This window comes from Corvus hawaiiensis, chromosome 21 (assembly GCF_020740725.1).
Source record: "Corvus hawaiiensis isolate bCorHaw1 chromosome 21, bCorHaw1.pri.cur, whole genome shotgun sequence".
NCBI lineage: Eukaryota > Metazoa > Chordata > Aves > Passeriformes > Corvidae > Corvus > Corvus hawaiiensis.
This window is the reverse complement of record NC_063233.1, coordinates 10,173,212-10,195,812: the sequence shown is the minus strand read 5'-3', so window position 1 is coordinate 10,195,812 and position 22,601 is coordinate 10,173,212. Positions and strand designations below refer to the sequence as shown.

General features: G+C 51.1%; 1 protein-coding gene and 1 long non-coding RNA gene across 5 annotated transcripts in view; both read right to left on the bottom strand.

Annotated features, from left to right (window-relative positions):
* The window catches only part of ZNF618 (zinc finger protein 618), a 132,738-nt gene extending 121,280 nt beyond the window's left edge, over window positions 1–11,458 (bottom strand). For 3 of the 4 annotated variants that reach the window (XM_048325115.1, XM_048325116.1, XM_048325117.1), the window contains exon 1: window positions 11,211–11,458. In XM_048325115.1, coding sequence (XP_048181072.1) covers window positions 11,211–11,258 — 48 coding nt within the window. In that variant the 5' untranslated portion in view covers window positions 11,259–11,458. The remainder of the gene's footprint in view (window positions 1–11,210) is intronic. The other variant, XM_048325114.1, reaches the window with a different exon arrangement.
* A 6,851-nt stretch (window positions 11,459–18,309) lies between these two features.
* LOC125336862 lies at window positions 18,310–20,318 on the bottom strand. Its single transcript, XR_007207867.1, has 3 exons — window positions 20,210–20,318; window positions 18,980–19,437; window positions 18,310–18,531 (listed from the first exon to the last, which is right to left on the bottom strand). It is a non-coding gene; the product is annotated as an uncharacterized LOC125336862 (long non-coding RNA).
* Between the last annotated feature and the right edge of the window lie 2,283 nt (window positions 20,319–22,601).

Below are 22,601 nucleotides of genomic sequence, written 5' to 3'. Positions count from 1 at the left end.
CCAAATGATTGCCCTGGCGGTGGGTAACGCCAGCCTACGGAAAATCCACATCCCAAGGGGCTGCAGCATATCCTGGGACAGGATCCGAGGAGCCTCCGAAGGGTGGGCACAGCACTGGGGTGAGAAAGAAACACCTGAACCAGTGGAAGATAGAGCTATTACAGTAAATCATGTGTCCCATAGCTGGAGCTACACAGGAGCCAGGTATGGGACAGCTGGCAAGGCTGCAGGCTCACAAGGAGACCCCGAAACCAGCCTGCACCATCATTTTCTTCTTCTGATCTATGGAGTTGGTCACCCCACAACACGTGGTGATGGAGAACTGGGAATCAGAGCTGCTGATGGTCTCTGAAAAGGCAGCCCCTGTAATGGAAAGGGCACAGAAACACCCAGGGAGGGCAGGAGACACCAAGGACCTCAACCTGGGAGAGCAGAGAGCTCCTGCAAAGGGACTGAGCTGAGAGCAAAACTGAAATGCAGAGACGGGGAAACACAGCAGCGCAGCAAAGTCACAGGAAAATACAGGAGGACAGACTAGTAGGGGTGTCTGAGGGGTTCTGATCCAACATCTCACCTTGCCCATGCAGAATTATTAATAGTTCTTGCACAGAAATTAGGAATGGAGCCCGCGTGCTTGCCGAGCCCTCAGCTCTTCCATCCAGCACTGGGTCACCTTTGACGCCCCTAAATAATCTCCAGGAAGAAACAACAGTCCCAAATTCTTCGAGTTTACAGCCTGAAGCTTGGAAAAATGTAACAAAAATAATTGGACAAAAAGTTGAAAACTTATGATGTCCCAAAAAAAAAAAAAAGTTTCTGCAGTTTGCTTCTGAAAAATTTCCTACTGCTTTTCTGGGTTTGTGGGATCATTAAAATAGCTGAGCTGGGAACGTCATGACTTGGTTGGTTTGGCTAATAAAGAGTACCTTCTGGGCTGGAACAGTGGGGATGTTTATGGGGGAAAAAAGGCTTTTTGTGAAGAAAATGGAGTCAACTATTGATATGCAAAATAACCAATGATTATTTATATAACGAGCTATTCTAACGTGATCAAACTTTAAATATTAAAAAAACCCCAACCCAACACTTTGGCAGAAAAGGAACTAAAAGTAGTATTCCTGGTGCCAGAAGGCTGCTAAATGAGAGGTTGTATTAATGGATTTGTGCTTCTTGTGTGAGGGCCCTCCTGCCATAGAGACAGCTCAGGTAGAGCTGAGGTGTTTTGGAAACAACATTGGCCAAACACTTGAAAATTACATCAATCCAGAGGAGACAGATAATATTTTTTGCTATTTTTGGGTGGGAGGAAGGAAGAGCCTCGAAAAATGTAAATATTCAAATGCAATTTCTCCTCCAGAATGCTATTTTGCTCCTGATATTCTCCTAACAAAACGAACTCGTCCTGTCCTGCAGAGGTGAAGGGACAGGCTGGAGCCCAGGAATTAGGGAATGTTTCACTGACTTCAGTCAAAGCTACTTGTAGGGAAATTTAACCACAAGCCTAAATCCCCACAGGACTTGTCCCTAAGTGAATTCCAAAGCAGAACAAAAATTAAAGATTGAAGATTAAAAATAAAAAAAAAAAATTAAAAAAAACCCCAACCACATCTCCTATGAGGAAAAGTCAAGACAGAAATCGAAAATTCCTTGCTGGCAAGGATGCTAATTGCATACCTTGTGCTAGGAGCTGAATATCATAAATTTCTACATATATATTTAATTAGGTTAATTTGCAAACCGTAGACATATGTCTGCTTAAAGCAGACAGGAACATTTCATTTTATACATTTTAAATCTCACATAATGAACTCCAATCACAAGCAGTGTTTATGCTGCAGGAGGACGGCCAAGGAGCTCCCTGTCAAAGGAGGGAAGCACAAACATTTCCCACTCACACAAACAAACAGCCACCACGTGGGACTTATCTCCTCCACCTTATCAGGAACCGAAAGCAAACGCAGCATTCTCAGCAAATCCACTTTTTGGCAACTAAACCAAATCAGATTACATAGCAAAAAAAAACCCTAAAAATTTAAATACGTGCAAGATTTCAGAAAAAGGACCTTGATTTTGAGGTTTTTTTCTCATTTAGGAAGGGCACCACTGTTCCCACTGAGGATCATGGAGCATATCCTGAGATGGAAGGAATCCACAGGGACCATCCAGCCCAACCCCTGGCCCTGCACAGACCCCCCAACAGCCCCACCCTGGGCATCCCTGGCAGCGCTGTCCAAACGCTCCTGGAGCTCTGGCAGCCTCGGGGCCGTGCCCATTCCCTGGGGAGCCTGGGCAGTGCCCAGCAGCCTCTGGGGGAAGAACCTTTCCCTGCTCTCCAATAAATGCTCCACGGACTCTGCCTTCATCCCTCTGGCATCTGCCAGCACTCCCGGGAGCAGGCACCAGGAGCACGTGGGATACAGTGTGGATCTGGCTCGGGATGTATCTCCACCTGAATGCCCTCTCTGGATACATTTACGGTTTTTATTCCTCGCCCAGTGGCACAGCGGGTCCCCTGCCAGGCTGTCTCTCTGCAATGTCCCAACAAACCCCATGGAGCAGAATTGCCAATTCCAGCCGCTGTTATCACCGAGCAGCCAAATTTAAAGGCCTCTAAAATAAAGACACATAAGATGGTAAAAATATCCCTCCCGTGGAGTTAATATGCAGTAACCCCAGAGGTATTAACCATAAACAGATGGATGCCCTGAAGCCAAGTCAAAACACACCCCAGGGCAACCTTCCTGGTGGTCAATTATGAATTCCTTCCCTGGTGAAGTCCATCTCCAGCCCTGCCAGCCCCACCAGTAACCCCAGGGCCACTGACTGCCGGGTCCCAGCCTGTCCCCTGGTGTCACTGCCATTGCCCCTCGACATCTTCAACAGCATCTCCTGACTGCAAAGAGAAATCCTGCTAATTCCCAAGGGGATTTTCAGATCCCCTCTGCCACCAGCCTGATCCAAATCCAGCCATCCCTCCCTACAGAGGCTTCCAAAATGCATACACAAATTCAAAAAGGTATTTTATTCCCAGCCAATAATTATCCTGCATTCTTACAACTCTCTCTTCCCACCCTCAAAATCACAAACATCTCACAAACACCAGTGAAAGCTCAGGATTTGCAGCCCACAGACTAAGGCACATCAGACCTCAAGTGACAGATTTACACCCAGAAAAGCAAGAGCTATTCTTGGGTTTGGAGCCAGAGCCCTGCTGGGGCTGCCTGCACACTGTTCTCTGGGATGCTCCCAGCTCAGCCTCCAAACTACATCCACCAGCCTGCAGACTTAACATCAGAAATTGTACACACCTGCTCAAATCGGGTTTCATTCATCCGCCCTCTCCTCGTGCAGCCAAGTAAATAGAATAGTAGTAAAACCAAAAAACTCTCACCAAAATACAGACAGCTCGGTTTCAGGCGTGCACCCCAAAGGCTCTGCAGCACCCCGAGCCCTGCCAAGGCCCCTGAGCACGCTCTGCTCCCAGCGGGGCCAACCCACGTCGCTCCAGGTTTTCCTCCAGGTTCCCCTCCCGGCTCTCCCACACCAGCAGAGCTGCTGGCTTTGGTTGCAGTTTTGAAAACTGAGGTTTAATACTTCTAAAAATAGGTCTAAAGCAATTAAATACTTGCACTAAAATTGTTCTCAACATACTGGAAGCAGTAAATGACGGCCCTTCAATGCAAGCACACCCAACTTCTGAAAAGTGACTTCTGCTGCTATTTTCAGGCAGGAAAGGATACCTACACCCACGCAGAGTAAAAAATTAACTTCCATAAAATTACTGCTGCTTGTGTGTATCTAGTAAAATGAAATCACAACAAATATTAAGTCCTGGAGAGCCTGGAGACACAGTGGTGCCATCGGGATGTGACCACATTTGGCCCATCCAGCCTGGCTCAACTCACTGCCAGTGGAAAGGTCTGACAAACAGGGCCAGTCTCACTTCTATCAGCTGCTGAGATACCAAACCTTGTGTGATAACATCCCTGATTTCTAAACCTGGGCAGATAACACCACGGAGCTCCTGTGTTCCTGGCCCAAGCACAGCATGGACCCAACAGCCCACCCAGCATCCCCGCCCTCACTCTGCGCCCACGAGTGTCTCAGGCACGTCCATATGCACAAACACATAGGCACAGGGACTGATCCCTCAAATACAGGTGGCAACTCCTCGACAGCTCGTCTCTGCTCCGCTCTGACATCCATGTTTCCCTTTGTCAGCCCCTTATCAGCGCAGGCAAATTCTCCAGTCTCCACTTCTCCCCTTCCAGCCTTATTTTCCACATTAAACGGGCCAAATATAGATGCGAAACAAGCAGGAGTGCTGGAAGTCACAAGCAAGGAAAGCCTTGCCTATATAATTAAATCTCTGCAGGTACAGTACAGCACTGAACCTTTCTCAGCACACACTAGAGTGGCTTGGTAGTACAGGTGAGGGAAATAAAGGGAGAGGAGAGATTCCCAAGGAAAGCTGTTCCAGCAGAGGAATTGGTGCGGTGACACTGGTCCTACCACCAAAAAGCACAAGGCATGGCCACCCTCAGCCCTCCCCATGAGGACAGGGCCATGCCAGACTGACCCAGAGCTCTGCAATTTCACCCCAAAAGAGCCACATGGCCTCCAGCTTCTCCAGAGGCAGCACAACTCCATCAACCACGAGTCCCATCACCTGGCAGGAGCCTGAAACTCTGCCCTGACCTCGGCCAAGAGTCCCTTGGGCACACCCACTGAGGCACAAGCAGGGGGTCCAGCTGCTTTGACCCCATCAAGGGGAGGCAGAAGGTGCCCTGTGGCCCTCCCCCAGCCCTGCCCCCCGGGCTGCCTCAGGCAGTGTCCCAGCTGGAGCAAGAGCTCCCGGCGTGCTGGCACAAGCCCCCGCAGCCCGGTCGGTGAACCAGAGCTAACTGCCATTTAGCTGCCAAAAAACTGGAAAACACACACCACAAGAACTCTTCTCCATGGGTACAGAGGAGGGTTAATGAAGGGGATGGATTCTAATCCACCTGTGTCACTGCCACACTGCCCGTGCCCTCCGTGCTGGGTCCTTCCCCAAATGCACCGCTCGGAATACGAAGCTTCTCTGCAGTTGCACTTTCAATGAGCACCGGGGAGAGTTTTCTTTATTTAATCTCTTTTTTCTGCCACTGCTTGCTTTGGGAGACTCCAACAAGTGAAACCCAAGTAACTCAGAGAGCCACCATGCAGCGTCAGCACAGCAATTTCAGTGTGGGAAGAGCCTTCACTGCTGAGCCCAGCCCAAAGGATGACCAACACTGACACTGAGCATCACACCCCACCACCAGCAATGAGAGCCCTCAGCAGGACACGGCAGAAAAGGTCCAGGGATGAGTGGATCCAGTGGACTCAAGGTCTGAATATCAAATGTCAACCAAGGGACCACTCTGACTGTGACTACAAACACCAAGCAGCGGCTGCATGGCAGCTTTGGTGTCTCCAGCACGCTCATGCCATGGGAAGAGATCTCCTCTGCAGAAAGGGCATCTCTTCAGCCTTTCCCCTCTTGCAGAGGAGACACAGGTGAGCAGCGATGCCTCCCACATCCCACGGGTCACCTGAACACGCAGCAGCCACGGTCACACCCCAGCTTCCCCATGGCCACGCAGCGACAGCAGGCACCAAACCCTGCTCCATCCAGAGCCCCCCGTGCAGCTGCAGCCACGGGCTTTGGGGACAAACAGCTGGTGCTGAAGCCACCATCTACTCAACCTGCTGCTTATCACTTCTGATTATTAAGTTTTGCATCCTCCTGGTTACGCTCCCAAGCGAAAAGCTCTCCCTATACATGTGTTGCATATTATATGTTATATATTATGTATTACACAGATTAATGTTTCTCCACTTCCTTTCTGTTACAACTTTACCCCGCTCCCACTGTCACCAGAGCTAACCAAGGTCATCAGGAGCTACTCCTGCACAGGGCCCCTTCCCCACACATCATGTGCCACTGCCTTCCCCGGTCCCTTTTCCCACTCCTGGTGCCATGGTTTAAAAATTCAGCTCTCACGTGACGAGGCAGAGCCACTGTGACAAGTTGCACCAGAGCCCCGTGCCCCTGATGAAAGACACATTGCAAATGGTTATTTTTCATATACTATCCATGGTAAACAGCAGCATTCATTTCTATTCCCTTGCTCCAGACAAATCAATGATTGTTAATGCAAAGTCAACACGTCCAGATGTAGTTTGCATACTAGTTAACCACTAAATTGGCATCACACAGTACAAAATAATCAAGAGACATTCAAGGAACCAAACAAAAGCAAAAAGGAGGCAGATGACTAGCAATTAATCCATAAAAGACCTTTAAAAATTAGAAACTTCTTCCCCAGAAAACACGGTGTGGCCAAAAATGTGGAATGTGAAAATCCAAATATGCACAATGCTGGATGCACAGAAATGTAGAAATTGTAAGAAATAAATATCTCCTGGGGCCACTTCCCCATGTCCCTTACCAAATACACCCACAGCCTCCAGCAGCACTGGCAGCTCCTGCCCAGGCGCCTCTTCCCCTCACCCCACTTGGTACACTTTGTACAAGTAGTGCCTGATCTGGCAAACCTCTGACAAAATTCACGTTTTGGGGTGGCTCCCCACGACTGCAGCACCACCCTTGTCTGTTTTACAGCTCCCAGCTCACCAATAATCCCCTGCACAGACCCAAGCATGAACTGGAGCAACCACAGCGCCCAGTGTAGCACCCCCAGGTTATGGGGGATGAGCAAGCCCATGGGATGTGCCACACTATTCCTGCACACCCTTATCCCACAGCAGCCCCTGGGCTGGCTGGCACACTCCCCTGGGCCATTCCCCAAATCTGAGCCATGCCCAAGATGCTCAAGCTGAGGATGCCCAAGCAGAGGCCAGCGGTGGCTCCATGGGCAGTGCCAGGGACCCGACAGTGGCACCCGCCCAGAGCCAGCGTGGCCCCACGGGGACCTGTGCCATGGGCAGCACAGGAGCAGCATCCAGGACCTCGTACCGAGTCCTGCTATGCCATGGTGGGAAGGTCAAAATCCTTTAACAGGCACAGCATCCAAAGAATTATTGACCCACAGAACATCCTGAGCTGGAAGGGCCTCACCAGGATCATCCAGCCCAGCCCCCCCAACAGCCCCACCCTGGGCATCCCTGGCAGTGCTGTCCAAACGCTCCTGGAGCTCTGGCAGCCTCGGGGCCGTGCCCATTCCCTGGGGAGCCTGGGCAGTGCCCAGCACCCTCTGGGGGAAGAACCTTTCCCTGCTCTCAGCCTGAGCCTCCCTGGCACCGTGGGCACAAATCCTGACTCTGTATCAGCATGACCCTTGGAGCAGTTTTCAACCCTCTCCACCCTACCCCTCCCCCCCCAAAAAAATTAAATTAATCTAATTTTTAGAACACTAATTCCGCTCTAATTTCACTCCTGCACTTGCATAATTGCAAACTTGACTGTGTATCACTGGGGCCACATGACTGCACCCGTGAACTGAACTATTCCCAGCGTTGCATTATGGCAGTGATATATATTTAAATTATCCTGGAGTCGTGCAATAACCTCCCAAGGTTTTATATGGCATTTGTATAAATATTATCTACTCCTTTAATAATATTATGTCTGTTTTCATTCTGGGATGAAAATATGTCACTGAAAATGAGGTCCTGGAAATTTTTCTTTTTTAAAAAATACATTTCAGTTATGTCACAAGAAATCTGTTGGTATCACTCAGCTGAGCTCCCTCCCTCCCCTTCCCCTTCCAGGCTGCCAACAGGAATTTTGAAAAGGATAAAATATTGATCAACTTTCCAGAAGAGAGAAAAAAAAAAAAAAAAAGGGAAAGAAAAGAAAAAAATCCCCCTGAAGGCAGACTGCGATGAAAAACTATGAAATCTTTTCCAGGCAGGAGCAGGTTTGTGCTGGAAGGACAGGCAGAAAGGTGAGATTCAGACCCATCGCAACCCCCAGCAGCGGGAGCTGGTGCTGGAAAGCTGCTGATCACAGGGAGTTAAGGATGGGAAAGGTTGCAGCTCCCACACCTCCGGCACCACAGCATCCCCCAGCGCAGGGAGGACACGGCATTGCCCCCAGCGCCGCAGAGGACACGCACAGCTCCTCCAGCAGCCGCTCCGAACCCCCACAGCAGCCAGAACTGCTCCAAAGCAGGGCCTCCCCCGCCGCACTTCAGCAGAAACTTCAAAGGTGTCATTGCCAAATGTTGGCACTGTGGCCCCAGAACCGAGGCTTGGCCATTATTCCTAATTAAAATGCAGCACCATCGGTGTGTGCCCCCCAAATCCCAAATCCACATCTCCGGGTGTGTGGTAGGGCAAAGGAAAAGCAGCACCAAAAGATTTGATTCACACGAGAAAAAAAAAATGGATGAAACCTTAAAATAAAATTAAAATTACAGCTAAACAGTTTCTTTGGGTATAATCATAAGGCAGTGAAAGTTCTGGGGTGCAGCTCGAGGAAGGGAATTCTTGGAGGGTAAGAATATGGAAAAGCCACCACGCTACAGCTTCCTGGATGAAACCATGAATAAAATATTCTCCAGGATTGTTTAATCCAATTTCGAGCATTGTGTGTAATTTTTCCCCAGATGTGCCACCCGGCTCTAACTGCACCATTGCCGGGCTGGCACCGGCCTCTCGCTCCATTATTTGCTAAAAAAGGGATTCAGGAAGAGGGTGGGTCCCTTTCGGGGGGGCCGGGGGCAAATAAATGCAAAAATAAAAATATGGAGTTGACATTTCGGAGTATTTGTTCCTCCACCCAAGAGTTATCCTGCTTCGCAAATTTTTCCCATTTCCCCCCCTCCCCCCACCTTTGAAAAACTCAAAACATGAAACAAATAAAGGGAAGAAAAGTGAAAACAGCTCCCCAAACCCTGAATTCACCAGCCACTCCTTTCTGATTTTCAGCAAATATCAAGTTACAGGGAACGGAAAATCAAAACCAAAAAAAAAAAAAAAACCCCACCAAAAACAAAAACCACAAAAAAAAATCCAAAAAAAACTTTTCAGGGGTTTGAGATTCCAAATTAAAAATTCATTCCGGCTTGAAATTTAATTTTATTTTGTGCAGCGCCCGGATTTCAGCATTTGCTGGTGGGTGCCCGGCAGCTCCAGAAACTCACTTTGGAGTTTCAAATTTAAAAATGCTTTTTTCCAAAAAGGAAAAAAAAAGAAAACCAAAAAAAGCCCAAAAAACCAACAAGAACCAAACTGCTGCAGCTGTGGAGCCAGCCATCTTGCTATTTTGTCCCCATTTTAGAGAGGATACTGTGTCAAGGTTGGTAAAACTCAATGTTGACCTCATCTTTCCCTTCCTCTCCCTCCCCCACTTTTGGGTGGAAAGGCCATGTAGCTCTCCTAGATTGCTTTTTTCTTGAAACAATGCATGTTTCAGTGCTCTTTTGTTATTTATTTTTAAAAAGATCAATACCAAGACCCCAGTATTCAAGGGCAACCCTACAATAATAAACCAGTGTGTGCACAGTCCAGAACTCACAGGCACTCTGTAACAGCAAAATAATAGGGACAGAACAGCATTTAAAACAAACAAACAGAAAAAAAAACAATTAGAAAAAAAAAAACCACCAAAAATAATTATGAAAAAAAAATATTTTCAATTCAAACTCCAGCAAGGCTTTAACAGTCAAGGAGAAAAAGGATTTTGAATTTGTGAAAAATATCATGGCTGAGCCCTTTAAAGACACTTCAGTTTGAAAAAAAATGAAAATCACTAAATCTGCAATTATTTTTTCACAATATTGTTAATTATGCATATTCATAATATCATGGCGGACCTTATAATAAACCTGTGTAAATATTAGATTTATGTGAGCCACAGAACCTGGAGTTATTACAGTGTGTTTAAAAAAAGAAGGGGGAAAAAACCTAAAAACCATAGTATGGAAATTTTTTTCTTTACAAAAGAAGTAGGAAATTAAAGGCTGGAAACTATGTTTTAATTATGCCAGGAGAAACCATCCAAAAAGCCAAGAAATTCTAAAATAAAACTGACATTTGGCTCTTAATTTTGCTTGTCCTCGTGTTTTCCTGGACTGTGTTTAGAACCTCATTGTTTAAGAGCAGTTTTGCATGAAATCCAAAATCACAAAAAAAAAAAAAAAAAAAAAAAAAAAAAAAAAAAAAAAAAAAATTTGGGTGTGTCCACAGCAAAATTTCTGGGTTCTTAATTTTCCTGCAAAACTCCTCATTTCAAACAAAATAACTTTAAGCACTGCAGCAAAAAGGGAAAAAAAATAAACCCTGAGTTTTGGCAGAGCTTGCTGCACAAGTTCAAAATTACAATGAAGCCCAATTCCTAATTGCTCCGGAACAGCAATTCTCCCACTTTCCCAAACTAATCCCTCCCTGCAGCTCACCCGGGGGGGCCCACCAAAAACTTGAATCACTTTCCTTTCCCAGCACTTTGCTGCTCCCAGGCTCTGTTTTTCTCCAGAAATGGGGGTGGAGGGGAGAAAAACCTGAATTCATTCAAATTCCTGTTTAATTTTCATTTCCATAAGCTGAGCTTTGGCTCCAAAGGGACACACACGAAATTTGCGGGGCGCTGCGGGAGCTGCCGGAGGAACCCCAACTTGGGGGATCCGGTCCCAACTTTCTGGGAAAAAATTAGAAATAGCAGAATATTTCCTTCCTTTTTTTTTTTTTTTCAATTTTAATTTCTTTTTTTTTTTTTTTTTTATTTACGAAATAGTCTCCTCTAGGTGGCGTCGTTTTAATGGAAAAAAAAATGGGGGGAAAAAAAAAAAAAAAAAAACGTTCCGGAGGAAAAATTAAGAGAAGGAGAGAGAGAGGAAAAAAAAAAAAAAAAAAAAAAAAAAAAAAAAGAAGGAAAAGAAAAAGCAAAAGCCCCGGGAAGGGGCGCGGGGCGCGGCGGGGCCGGCGCGGCCCGGGCCGGGGCCGGGGTGCGGGGCCGGCCCGGGCCGAGGGGCGGCTCGTCCCCGACATGGCTGCTGAGCTCCGCTTTGTTTTCCGCCCGGTCCGAGCGGCCGCAGGCTCCGGCAGCCGCGGGCTCCGGGGAGCCGCTGCCGGCGCTGCCCCCCGCGCACTGCGCCAAAGCGCCGCCGGGGCTCCGCGACGGGGCGGCTGCGGCTGCCGCCCTCCCTCCTTCCCTTCCCTTCCGTTCCCTTCCTCCCCGCTCCCTCCGCCTCCCCCCGGGGACACGCCGCCCGGCCGCCGCGTACCTGCGCTGCCGCCGCCGCCGCCGGAGCGGAGCCGTCCGGCTGGTTCATGGGGCTGGGGCGGGAGCAGGCGAGCCCCGCGCCGCCGCGGCCTGCGATCCGCCCGCCGCGCACAAAGCCGGCGCCGCCGCCGCTGCCTCCTTTCCGCCCTCCCAGGAGCGGCGAGTGGGGGCGATGCCCCCGCTGCGCGGGTGGGCGGCTCGCCGGGCTGCTGCAGCCCCCCTTCCCCCCGGGGCATGGGCCGGGGCGGCCGCCGCGGGCACGGGCGCTGCCGCTAGCGGCGCGGCGCGCAGGGCTGGGCGGGCGCCTCCCGCTGCCGAGCCCGCGCCGCCGCCATCACGAGCTGCTCTGGGGGCAGCTCCAGCCGCAGCGCGCTCGCAGCCGGCGGCGCCGGGAGAAAGGGGCTGAGTCTGGCCCGGCGCGGGAGCCCCGCCGCCCGCCCGCCCGGCCCCGCGCTGCCCTCCGCCCCCGCGCCGGGCACCGCGCAGCCCGGCCCGGCCCGGCCCGGCCGCCGCCCGGCGGGCGCGGGGCCGCTCGGCGCCGTGGGGCCGCTCCGCGCCGCGGCGCCCCCGGTGGGGTGTCCCGCGGTGGGTGGGTGTGTGTCGGGGTGCGGGGGTGCGGACCCCGGCCCGCCCCGGACCCCGCAGCCCCGGGACGGCGCGGGGAGGGCCCCCGAGGGCGGCGCGGTGATCCCCGGCCCGGGCAGGGGGCGAGCCCGGCGGGTGGGAGCTGCGGGGAGAGCCCGGGTCCAGCACGGCTTCCCCAGGCCTCGTACACCGCATAAACCTCATTGAGCACGAGGGAAGAGTCTAGGGACGAAGCGGGACACGAGGGGACCCAGGGTGAGAGGGGACAGATGGCCCGCCAGAACGGACACGAGGGAACGGCTGGAGCTGTGTCAGGGCAGGCCCAGGCTGAGAGCAGGGAAAGGTTCTTCCCCCAGAGGGTGCTGGGCACTGCCCAGGCTCCCCAGGGAATGGGCACGGCCCCGAGGCTGCCAGAGCTCCAGGAGCGTTTGGACAGCGCTGCCAGGGATGCCCAGGGTGGGGCTGTTGGGGGGTCTGTGCAGGGCCAGGGGCTGGACTGGATGATCCTTGTGGGTTCCTTCCATCTCAGGATATTCTGTGATTCCATGATTCTCCGAATTGCTTGGGCAGCATCACCCCTTGCCTGCTCTCCCCCGACTCTTTCTTCCCCCCACAGCACACCCATGGCTGAAATCACCCCCTGCCCTTTTAGCTGTGCAGTTCCCAGCTCTCAGTCCCCCCATGTTTGAGAGCTGTTTTGCCACAACACAAAACGGGGAAAAACCTTTCTCTACCCTCGCACAAAACTCATCCCAACACCCTGTCCCTCCACAGAGAGCTTTTCCTCACCACGTGCTCACAACACGCATTGCTGCTCAGGAAACTTTGTTATTTTTGTCAGCAAACTTTGTTAATTTCCTCCAAAAAGAAAGGGAAGAAAATCAGTGCTTTTTTTCCCCTGCAAAGCACAGAGCATTAACTATAAACATAATTATATCTCATACATACCTGGTGTTTTCTCCCTTGTGAAGCAGTGCCAAAGATAGTTATTAATAGTATTAATAAAATAATCTGAACTTGTGAATTTTCCTGCCCCAGCCCATGAAACCCTCTTACCCAAGAGCTCTGCAAAACCAAGGATTTCTGGAGAGCCAAACGCTGATTTTGCTTTTGTTGCCCAGCCTAAAGATAACTTCAAAGATATTGCAAAACACAGATTTATTTTCCTCAATATCTTTTATGCAGATTTCATTCCAAATCGCTGTACGGTCAGATAATGTAATTACAGAGCTAAATAAAAACAAAGGGGCAGGGGAATTGGTGGGGACGTTGGGCAAGGGAAGATGTTTTCCGAATGAGCTGAGAAGGGATGTGGGAAGTCAAGAAGCAGAAACCACTCACGAGGCTTTCAGCCTCTTCAACCCTGGCATGAAGTGCAGCCAGAAGGAATCCCCCGTGGACCAGACTAAAGCAAAATTTGGTGTTTAACAAATAATGTTTGAGGAGGATTTTGGGGGAAAATGCCATTTTGACACAGAGTTTGCAGGATGAGGAGGAACATGGAGATACCCTCAACATCCCTTTGTCTTTGGAAACCTGCTCATTGCCCTCCAAAAACCAAAGCCTGGAGATAAAAGATGCCCACCCTTGTGTCCTGTGATGTCTGAGGGCACATTTCAAGCCATCCCTGTGTGCTTTGAAGCATCTTCAGCACTGGAGAACCCACCACAGCTCATGGTGACATGGCCAACAATTCATCACCTCCTCACTTCGAGCCTGACCCTGTTTTACTTCCATTTTATCCATTTGTAATGTGAAAGGGCCCCCTGCCTCCTATGTCCATGAACCATGTGGATAAATCATACCTTCACCTTCTTTTGGGGACTCTCTTCCCTGTGGAAGGACAATGTTTGAGCTCTCCAAGCCTCCTCAGCCCAAGCCTCCCATTTCTTCAGGTCATGGACCCAGAACAGCTGCAGAAAAGGAATGGCAACCAGGAAACTCCCAGACACCAAACCAGATCTTTTCTGTCATGCGTGTTTTTGCAATGGCTTTGCAGCCTGCTTTGGCTGCCCAGCGAACACAGACGTTGCTCTGGCTGCAGGGGTTGGGGCCCCACAGGGGAGAGTTCCTAGTTCTGACTCAGATCTTGGAGTCTGAAGACTCCCTCCCAAGGGATTTGGCTGCTGGTTGGTCTTGGCTTTGTGAAACCATCCCTCAAAACCTGCCTGTGTTTCTGCTGCCAATTTCGTGCTGTTTACACACAACAAACACCATCACTGGTGACCCCTCCTGCCTGAGGGACAGCCCCTTCTCCTCTGATGGGGTGAGGTCTAATGCAGAAATTCTACAAGTCAAGACATCCTCGATTAGGAAGTTTCTATGGATTAGGTCTAGGAAATTCCAAGCATGTTTTAGAGTGAGATACCCATCAGGTCACTCAGGCTGAAGTCCCTTTTGATGAGGTGACCTTTTCGGGGCGGATGTTTTAGCCATACCAGCCTTGCCACTCCGATAGCATCCAATGGACTTTTCTGTCCTGATTGGTACCAAATTTTGGCTTTGTCTCTCAAAACTTCCTCATGATCATTCCTCATGACCAAAGCCTGAAAACCCATATCCTTATTTTGAAGTGCCCCCAGACCTTCCCTGGGTAACAACTACTGACAGGTCCATTCCAGCCAGGAGCTCTCCACACCACATTTCAAAACTGACTTTCCAATAAAGGTCAATCACTTTTCTCTACTTATTCCATTTTCTGGTGTCTGTGGGCAGAGAGGACAGTGGTTCTAACACCTCTGTGGGATTCCCAGCCTGAAGGGATTGAATTCCTCCTGGGACATCAGCATCTGCATTGCACTGGGCTTGCCAGAGGTAACTCAGTGGCTGCTCCCTCCTTTCCTACCCTTAAGATGAAGCAGCAGCAGTGCTTTCACTTTCCCAGGGAAGCTCTGTAATCATCTCAGATGGGGAATGCCGTCCTGATAGGAACCAGGAGCAGGTTCCTGGTAGGAAACCCACCTCCCATGAGCTGCTAAGGGTGTCCTGGCTGCAATAATCCGAAGTGATAATATGATTAAAGATCGTGACAATGCACATACATGCGAGGGCTGCTTCAGCAGGCTTGATAGTCTTTTGCTGTGCTGTATTCTCGTGTATTCCCCATAGGTTGTTTCCAAGGCAGGCTGCACTAACAGCTGCTATTCTGTGTGAGTGTCAAAGCCTGCACAGCATCCATCAGCAGGGGATGGAGTGGCCTGGGAGTTTGCTTGCTGCAGCAAGGACTTCTGCTTGAGCTGTGGGGTCAGGGATGTTGGTAACAGGGACAGGCTGTTGGGCAAACGACTCAGGGGGAGATGTCACTTAGCCCTGGAAGGGGTTACAGTGCACAGCTAACTCCATTTTGGAAAAGTGGGGAGGTTTAGGTTGAGATCAGGGAAAGGTTCTTCCCCCAGAGGGTGCTGGGCACTGCCCAGGCTCCCCAGGGAATGGGCACGGCCCCGAGGCTGCCAGAGCTCCAGGAGCGTTTGGACAGCGCTGCCAGGGATGCCCAGGGTGGGGCTGTTGGGGGGTCTGTGCAGGGATGGGAGGTGGACTCAATCATCCTTGGTCCCTTCCAGCTCAGGAGATCCTGTGATTCTATGAAAGCTCACCTGAGGATGAAGATACAACACAGTGGAGGTGAGGCCCAGCAAGGTGATGAGGATTCTGCATAAGGCACTTGTGCTGTTTCCAGCGAGGAGCCTCTCTGTGGGACATGTGCTCAATAGTCCGGAGAAGGAAATTATTGATAGCAGTCTGCCTAAGTAAATCTAGAGCTCATGATCCCCTTAATCCCATCACAGCATTCACTCATCTGGGCCAAAGGTTATCCCTGTGGGATGTGGGGTTCCCTCTGTTCCAGTGCCCACTCTGAAGTTTGGAATCTGTGCCCAAACACTGAGGTTGAGCCCCGTGCTGGGGCAAGATGCCGAACACTTCTCATCACTGCCATAAACAAGGAAGAGTCGGCAAACCACAGTCAGGAAATGGCCAAAGGACTATTTATAATCACTGCTATCTGCAAAGATATTTGTGAGACTGGCAGAAAAAAATAAATCCCCACTTCACTCTTCCTGACCCTGGCGCCGTCTGTTTGCTTCGCTGTGAGGCATTAAAGCTCACCAGAAATGTTTGCCAACGGTTGTACAGAAAGGAAGTGTTGGATTGTATTTGTTCTTGTCAGCACTGAGCCACTCCTTCCTTTTCCACCTGTGGTCCCTTTCGTCCCCTCCTCTGGCGGGACCGTGTGTGCCCTGAGCACTCGGAAGGATCTGCACTGCTGTGAGGTGCAGCACAGACTGGGGATCTCTGCAATGCACTGAATGCACTCAACACCAGCTGTGGACAACTGGAGCTCCAAAAAGGTCTGGATTCAGGTACAAAGCTTTTCCCTGCACAACGATTGACGAGTCCTTCATTTGCATCAAAGCCTTGGCAGAAATCTCAGCGGCTGAGTCGTTGGGATGGGCTCTGTTTGGGCGATGCCAATAACGCCATGTCCTGGGGAAATTCCAGTGAGAGCCAGTGCCTCTGGCTGTGGAGCTGATGGTGTGAGCTGGGATGCAGGCGGTGCTCTGCTCCTCCTGCTCTGGGTGGCTGGTGAGGAGGCTGGGGCCGAGCACGGCTCAGGATGCAGCCGAATTTCAGGAGCAAACGCCAGGGTGTGGGAGCATTAACAAGCATGGGAGCGTGTATTTTACCTATATAAAACAAGAAACCTTAGGTTTTAAAAGCATTAGGATTGAATAAACATGACACTCTCCAGAGCAAACTGCAAAGCAATAAAATCCCAAACCATGGGACACCTCTTACCCACTCCTTAATGACCACACAACACATTTCTGGTGACGGGGAGAGGTTTATTGCTACAACAAAGAGCTTCCTTTTACCTCCAACAATAATGAAATGGCCACCTCCCAGTGTTGGAATCTACCCTTCCTTTGCCTTAGAGCCCCTTGCAGGGCCTAAAGGGGCTCCAGGAGAGCTGCAGAGGGACTGGGGACAAGGCATGGAGGGACAGGACACAGGGAATGGCTTCCTACTGCCAGAGGCAGGGCTGGATGGGAGACTGGGAAGGACTTGTTCCCTGGGAGGGTGGGCAGACCCTGGCACAGGGTGCCCAGAGCAGCTGAGGCTGCCCCTGGATCCCTGGCAGTGCCCAAGGCCAGGCTGGACATTGGGGCTTGGAGCAGCCTGGGACAGTGGGAGGTGTCCCTGCCCATGGCAGGGGTGGCACTGGATGGGCTTTCAGGTCCTTTCCAAGCCAAACCATTCTGGGATTCTACCTGGAGGTGCAAGGCAGCAGATCCCCACTTGTGCGTCCACCAGGTGGGACTGCAGCTGCAATTGTTTGGCCATCTGCCTTTATGGGAGCAGGGTGCTTGGAGCTCCCCTGCCCTTCCAGGGGCCGCACTGGAGGCAGTATTGGGATGCTGGAGCTGCCATCAGAGCTTGGGCATCTTCTTTCATTTATCTGAGAAATATGTGCTGGACTGAGGGAGAACATTGCTGGGAAGAAGTCCCTGGGTGCTGTCCCAGACTGGCAGAGAACCCACAGGGATGTTTGGGGCTGGCACGTGGGCAGCAGCTGCACATGAGGCAGGGATGTATGCGTGGGACAGCTCAGGCTGTGCATCATGCCCAGGATTGTGTTTGCCAGGAAAAAGTTGTCCAAGAAAATTCAGACACAGAAGCAAAGAACCTTAATAAATGGGATTTAAATAATAGATTTAGCTGAAAATCCCCAGAAGACGGATTTTTTATCCACACATCAGGTGCTGTAAGCTTAGAAAAAGATAACAAAGCATTCCTCAGACAGAAAAGGTTGAGTTTCTGCTTTAATTGAAAAATCATATGTGGTTTTGATATTCCTAGAGAGACGTAATGTTAAGAAGTAGTTTATACTGCAAGATGTATCATCACTATTTTGGGGTAAATTAGATTAAAGTGATTTGCAGTTATCCCCATGCTAAGCAGTATAAACGGGAGAAATGGGAAGTTGAAGTTGTACTTAGGAGAAGTGCAGGCAGTTTGCTGAGGAAGTCCTGACTCGGCTCTGCCTTAACAGGCAACTGTCGGCTCAGTACCAGAGAGGAATTGTAGCTTTCTGGACCCATAATCAGATTCATCTGTCTCTTCTTTACAGTGGCATGGCAGAGCAGAATTAAGAATATTTGCATGCCTTAAATTGAGTCTTTCTGCCTTAATTGTGTAATTATGGAAATCACTATTTAGGGATCCATAGCTACGGCTCTGCTGAATTCTGCACTCGAGGCAGGCACACAATCCCTTCGTTAAAGAGTATTCCCTGCAAAATCCCAGCATCCAGTGTGGAGTACGGAATACATGTCCTGAGTATGTATTTGCAAATTCATTAATTAACTTATCAGTTAAAACTAATTAAAAATTGGTTCTTTAACAAATCTAATACATTGTGTCAGACCTGTCTCTTTTTTTCCTGAAGATCCTATTAGCGGAGTAACGCAGACCCTGCAACCTTCCTGTGTAATTAATACTCACGGAAATCTTGTGGATAAATTTCACTGGCAGAATTTATTTGACAATGGTCTCTTACGAGATTACACTTCATAACTGAAAGTTTATTAAGCAAGGCTCGTTTGCAGGGTTTTCCTTCAGTTTCCCATAAGGATTTGCCTCCCTTCCAGCCCTCACGGTCCCGTGTCACTGGGGCACTTGTGCTGCTCTGCTGGGGTGAAGCTTCACGGAGCAGGGAGCTCGGGAGGGTTGTGGCTGCTCTGGAGCAACAGGAAGCAGCCAAGCACATGGCAGAGTCAGACCACAAGCCATGGGTTGACTAATGAGCATAAACTGTCCTTTAAATTCATTATAACCCGTTTAGTTCATCCCATGTGGGCCGTGGGGCGGGAGGTTGAAGAAGAGAAAGATTTCCTGGCTGTTTGTTACCGTCACAACAGAATATACTAAATAATACATGACTGAGTGGTGTGATTAATTTTACTCGCACTCATGTGAGGTGCTCCAAACCATGCACTCCCAGCTTCCCTGCGTGTGAGTAATGTGTCCCTGCCAGACACACGCCAGTAAAGCCCTTTGAGCCACCCCACCGCAGACAGCATCACCCCAAAAACACCCCAGAAACTTCCCCGGGCTCAGGCAAGACAAAGAGCCTGACCAAAATGTAACACGCTCTCATTTGTAATCCTGCCACAGCTGCTGACCCACCTCGGGTAAGTCTGAGCTGTGCCCAATCCAGTTGTGCAACTGGCAGGAAATCACGGATCCTCACGGAATGGCACTCAGTAAGACTGGGGATTTCTTTGGCAGTGGTAATTACAAACAGTAGCTAACACAGCTCTCACTCAATATCAGCAGAGCACAGCTCTCACTGAGCTTTGCTCCCCCTCAGAGAGGAACTGAGAATAAAAAAAGGTAAAACTGAGTAAATCAGGAAAGGGCACATTTAAAAATGCATTTTAAAGCTGAAGTGGTGGTGAGGAGCTGTGCTGTGCTGGCTTCCCCAACACCAGCTCCTGTAGAGAGTGTCCCATTCGCTCTCCACGGAGCAGATCTGGTGGCCCATCCTGGCACAGGACAGAGCAGCTCCTTGGCACCCGGGAGCCCCTCGCTGCCAGCCCCTCTCGCAGCCCCCGGTGCTCTCCTCCCGCTGCGCCGCTGAGCCTCTGCTCATAAATTAACAAATTGCAAATACAACATTAAATAATAGCAAATGCATCCTTACAAACAAACAAATAAATATTTCCAGTGCTTTATTAATAGAATTTTGACAGCTTCATTAGGTTGGTGAAATTTCAAGATACTTAATGAAATAATGCTTCATCCCTTGGCTTGTGATATAAATTCTAATGAAATGCGCAATTCCAATTCATTCCCAACAAACTGTAATGCTCTGCTCACAAAGCACTATCATACTGCCAAGGGTTTTATTTCCCTGACATTATGATCTTAACAATTTTATTTTAACAGTTGGAATGGTTGTGCCTAATAAGTTAAACAGCAGAATAAAAGATCCCTCTAGAAGGGAAAAAAAAAAAAAGTATATGTTTAGGTGGAAGAGACTTCAGAACAGATTATGGGTTGTTTTATATTCTAAATATGACACATTAATATCTACTCATTTAATACTGTAATTTTTTTTAAGTTCCTTTCACTGAAAGATGATCTTTATTTCTCTGAAAATTGCCTGGTGGAATCCCCACTTGTGCAAATGATAAGTGACTGCCGCACACCACGAGCTAAATGCTCCAGAGCTCAGTGGAGCTGCCCTTAAATGAACAAAGTAAATGGGAAAAAATTAAGTAGAATTAATATTATTAAAGATAATAATATAAATTATTAGTAGTATTCTATTAAGGTCAGATTAATCCCACTACAATTCAATTGGAATAATACATGCAATTTATGCAATCACAAATGTTTTAACATTTAAATTACCTTTCTGGCATTCTGGAAAGCTGTATTTTACACTGCAGAGCCAGGCGATCCCTCCCCGGGGCGGAGCGCGGAGCCCCGGCCCCGCTCCCCGGCCCCGCTCCCGCTCCCCGGCCCCGCTGCCCCGGCCCCGCTCCCCGGCCCCGCTCCCCGGCCCCGCTCCCGCTGCCCCGGCCCCGCTCCCGCTTCGCCGGCCCCGCTCCCCGGCCCCGCTCCCGCTCCCCGGCCCCGCTCCCCGGCCCCGCTCCCGCTGCCCCGGCCCCGCTCCCGCTTCGCCGGCCCCGCTCCCGCTTCGCCGGCCCCGCTCCCCGGCCCCGCTCCCGCTCCCCGGCCCCGCTCCCGCTTCGCCGGCCCCGTTCCCCGGCCTCGCTCCCCGGCCCCGCTCCCCGCTCCCCGCTGCCCGGCCCCGCTCCCCGGCCCCGCTCCCCGGCCCCGCTCCCGCTGCCCCGGCCCCGCTTCCCGGCCCCGCTCCCCGGCCCCGCTGCCCCGGCCCCGCTCCCCGGCCCCGCTCCCCGCTCCCCGCTGCCCGGCCCCGCTACCGCTGCCCCGGCCCCGCTTCCTGGCCCCGCTCCCCGCTCCCCGCTGCCCGGCCCCGCTCCCCGGCCCCGCTCCCCGGCCCCGCTCCCGCTGCCCCGGCCCCGCTTCCCCGCTCCCGCGGCGCTCCAGCCGGGCCGGGCTGGGCCGGGGTCGGGCCCGCAGCCCCCGAGCGCCGAGCGGCTCCCGGCCCCCTCTAGGGGCTGCAGCACGAATCGAGGGCTGCGGCTCGGCTCTAGCCGCTCACCCTGCTGGGGCTGCTCAGCTCGGAGAGGAGAAGGCTCCAGGGAGAGCTCAGAGCCCTTTGCAGGGCCTAAAGGGGCTCCAGGAGAGCTGGAGAGGGACTGGGGACAAGGGATGGAGGGACAGGACACAGGGAATGGCTTCCCAGTGCCAGAGGGCAGGGATGGATGGGAGATTGGGCAGGAATTGTTCCCTGGGAGGGTGGGCAGGCCCTGGCACAGGGTGCCCAGAGCAGCTGGGGCTGCCCCTGGATCCCTGGCAGTGCCCAAGGCCAGGCTGGACATTGGGGCTTGGAGCAGCCTGGGACAGTGGGAGGTGTCCCTGCCCATGGCAGGGGTGGAACGAGATGTCTTTCAGGTCCCTTCCCACCGAAACCGTTCCATGATTCTCTGACTCTATGATTCTCTGATCTTCTGGATGCTGAGTTTGGCACCCCTTGGCTCTGGGCTGGGGCACCTGAGGGATGGGGCCTTTCCCACCTCTGCAGCATGGTGAAGGATCTGGACAGGCTGGATCGATGGGACGACACCAGTTGTAGGGGGTTCAACAAAGCAACGTGCCGGGTTCTGCACCTGGATCACAACAACCTCAGTGCAAGGCTCCAGGCTGCGCCACAGGGGCTCTTCCTCCTTTTCCACTTATTAGAAAGACTGGAAGCCCTTTGAGACCCTGAGCATCTTGTTTGCTGTTTGTGCCAAGGCTGGCAAGGACCTCCTGATACTGCGGAAATGCAAATAAATAAGTAAGACAGGAGTAAAGTTTTAACTCAAAAGGAGTTTTGTGGCTGGCTGTGGGTGCAGGATCCACCTTCACTCATTTTGCAGCACCGTGGTGGGATGGTGACACAGTTGTGGGCTTATAATACAGTTCCAAGCACTTTGCAAGCTCCAGTGGCTGCTGTGCCATTCCAGGTCTGTGTAGGAACACCATCCCATCCCCTGGAAGGGCTCTGTGCCCTGTCACTGTCCCACCTGGGTGCTGACCTGTCCTCTCCTGCGGCTTGGAATTCAGGGATGAGGCTGCTGTCCATGGCTGCAGCATCCTGGGGGTGAATGCAGGGTGGAAAACCTTCTCCCAAGCTCAGGTGACACTGGGACATGGCCACAGAGACGGTAGAACACAGCTGTGGCATCACTGGGAGTGGGACCCTCCTACCTGGAGACAAACCCTGCATTCCACCCTTGAGAGCTGATCCCATTCTCTCCTTCATCGCTGCTTGCAAGGATAAATGTGTCAGAGGCTGCCGGGGGTCCAGCTCTTCTCATAGTGGTGGTTATACAAATAATCTCAGGTTTAAATTAAAAATAATCATGGTTTTGACTGCTTTTCCCCCAGTGTTCTGCAGCAGCAGGGCTGTGAGCCAGCAGCTGTCCCCAGATAAGATCTACACAGAGAAAGGGAGGGCAATTGGCCATCATTTTTAAAGACAGTATTTTTAAACACTGTGAGCACAGTGACAGAGGAGAGGCTCAGGAACAAGAGCTCTGTGGCCTGGGTCAGCCCCCTTCCCAAAGGGGGGGAAATGCTGGATTTCAGGAAGCCCTTGCAATATGCAATGGATCATTTGCTGCAGTGCCCTGAAGCCCTCAGAGCAAAAAGTCTCTTGTACACTCTCTAA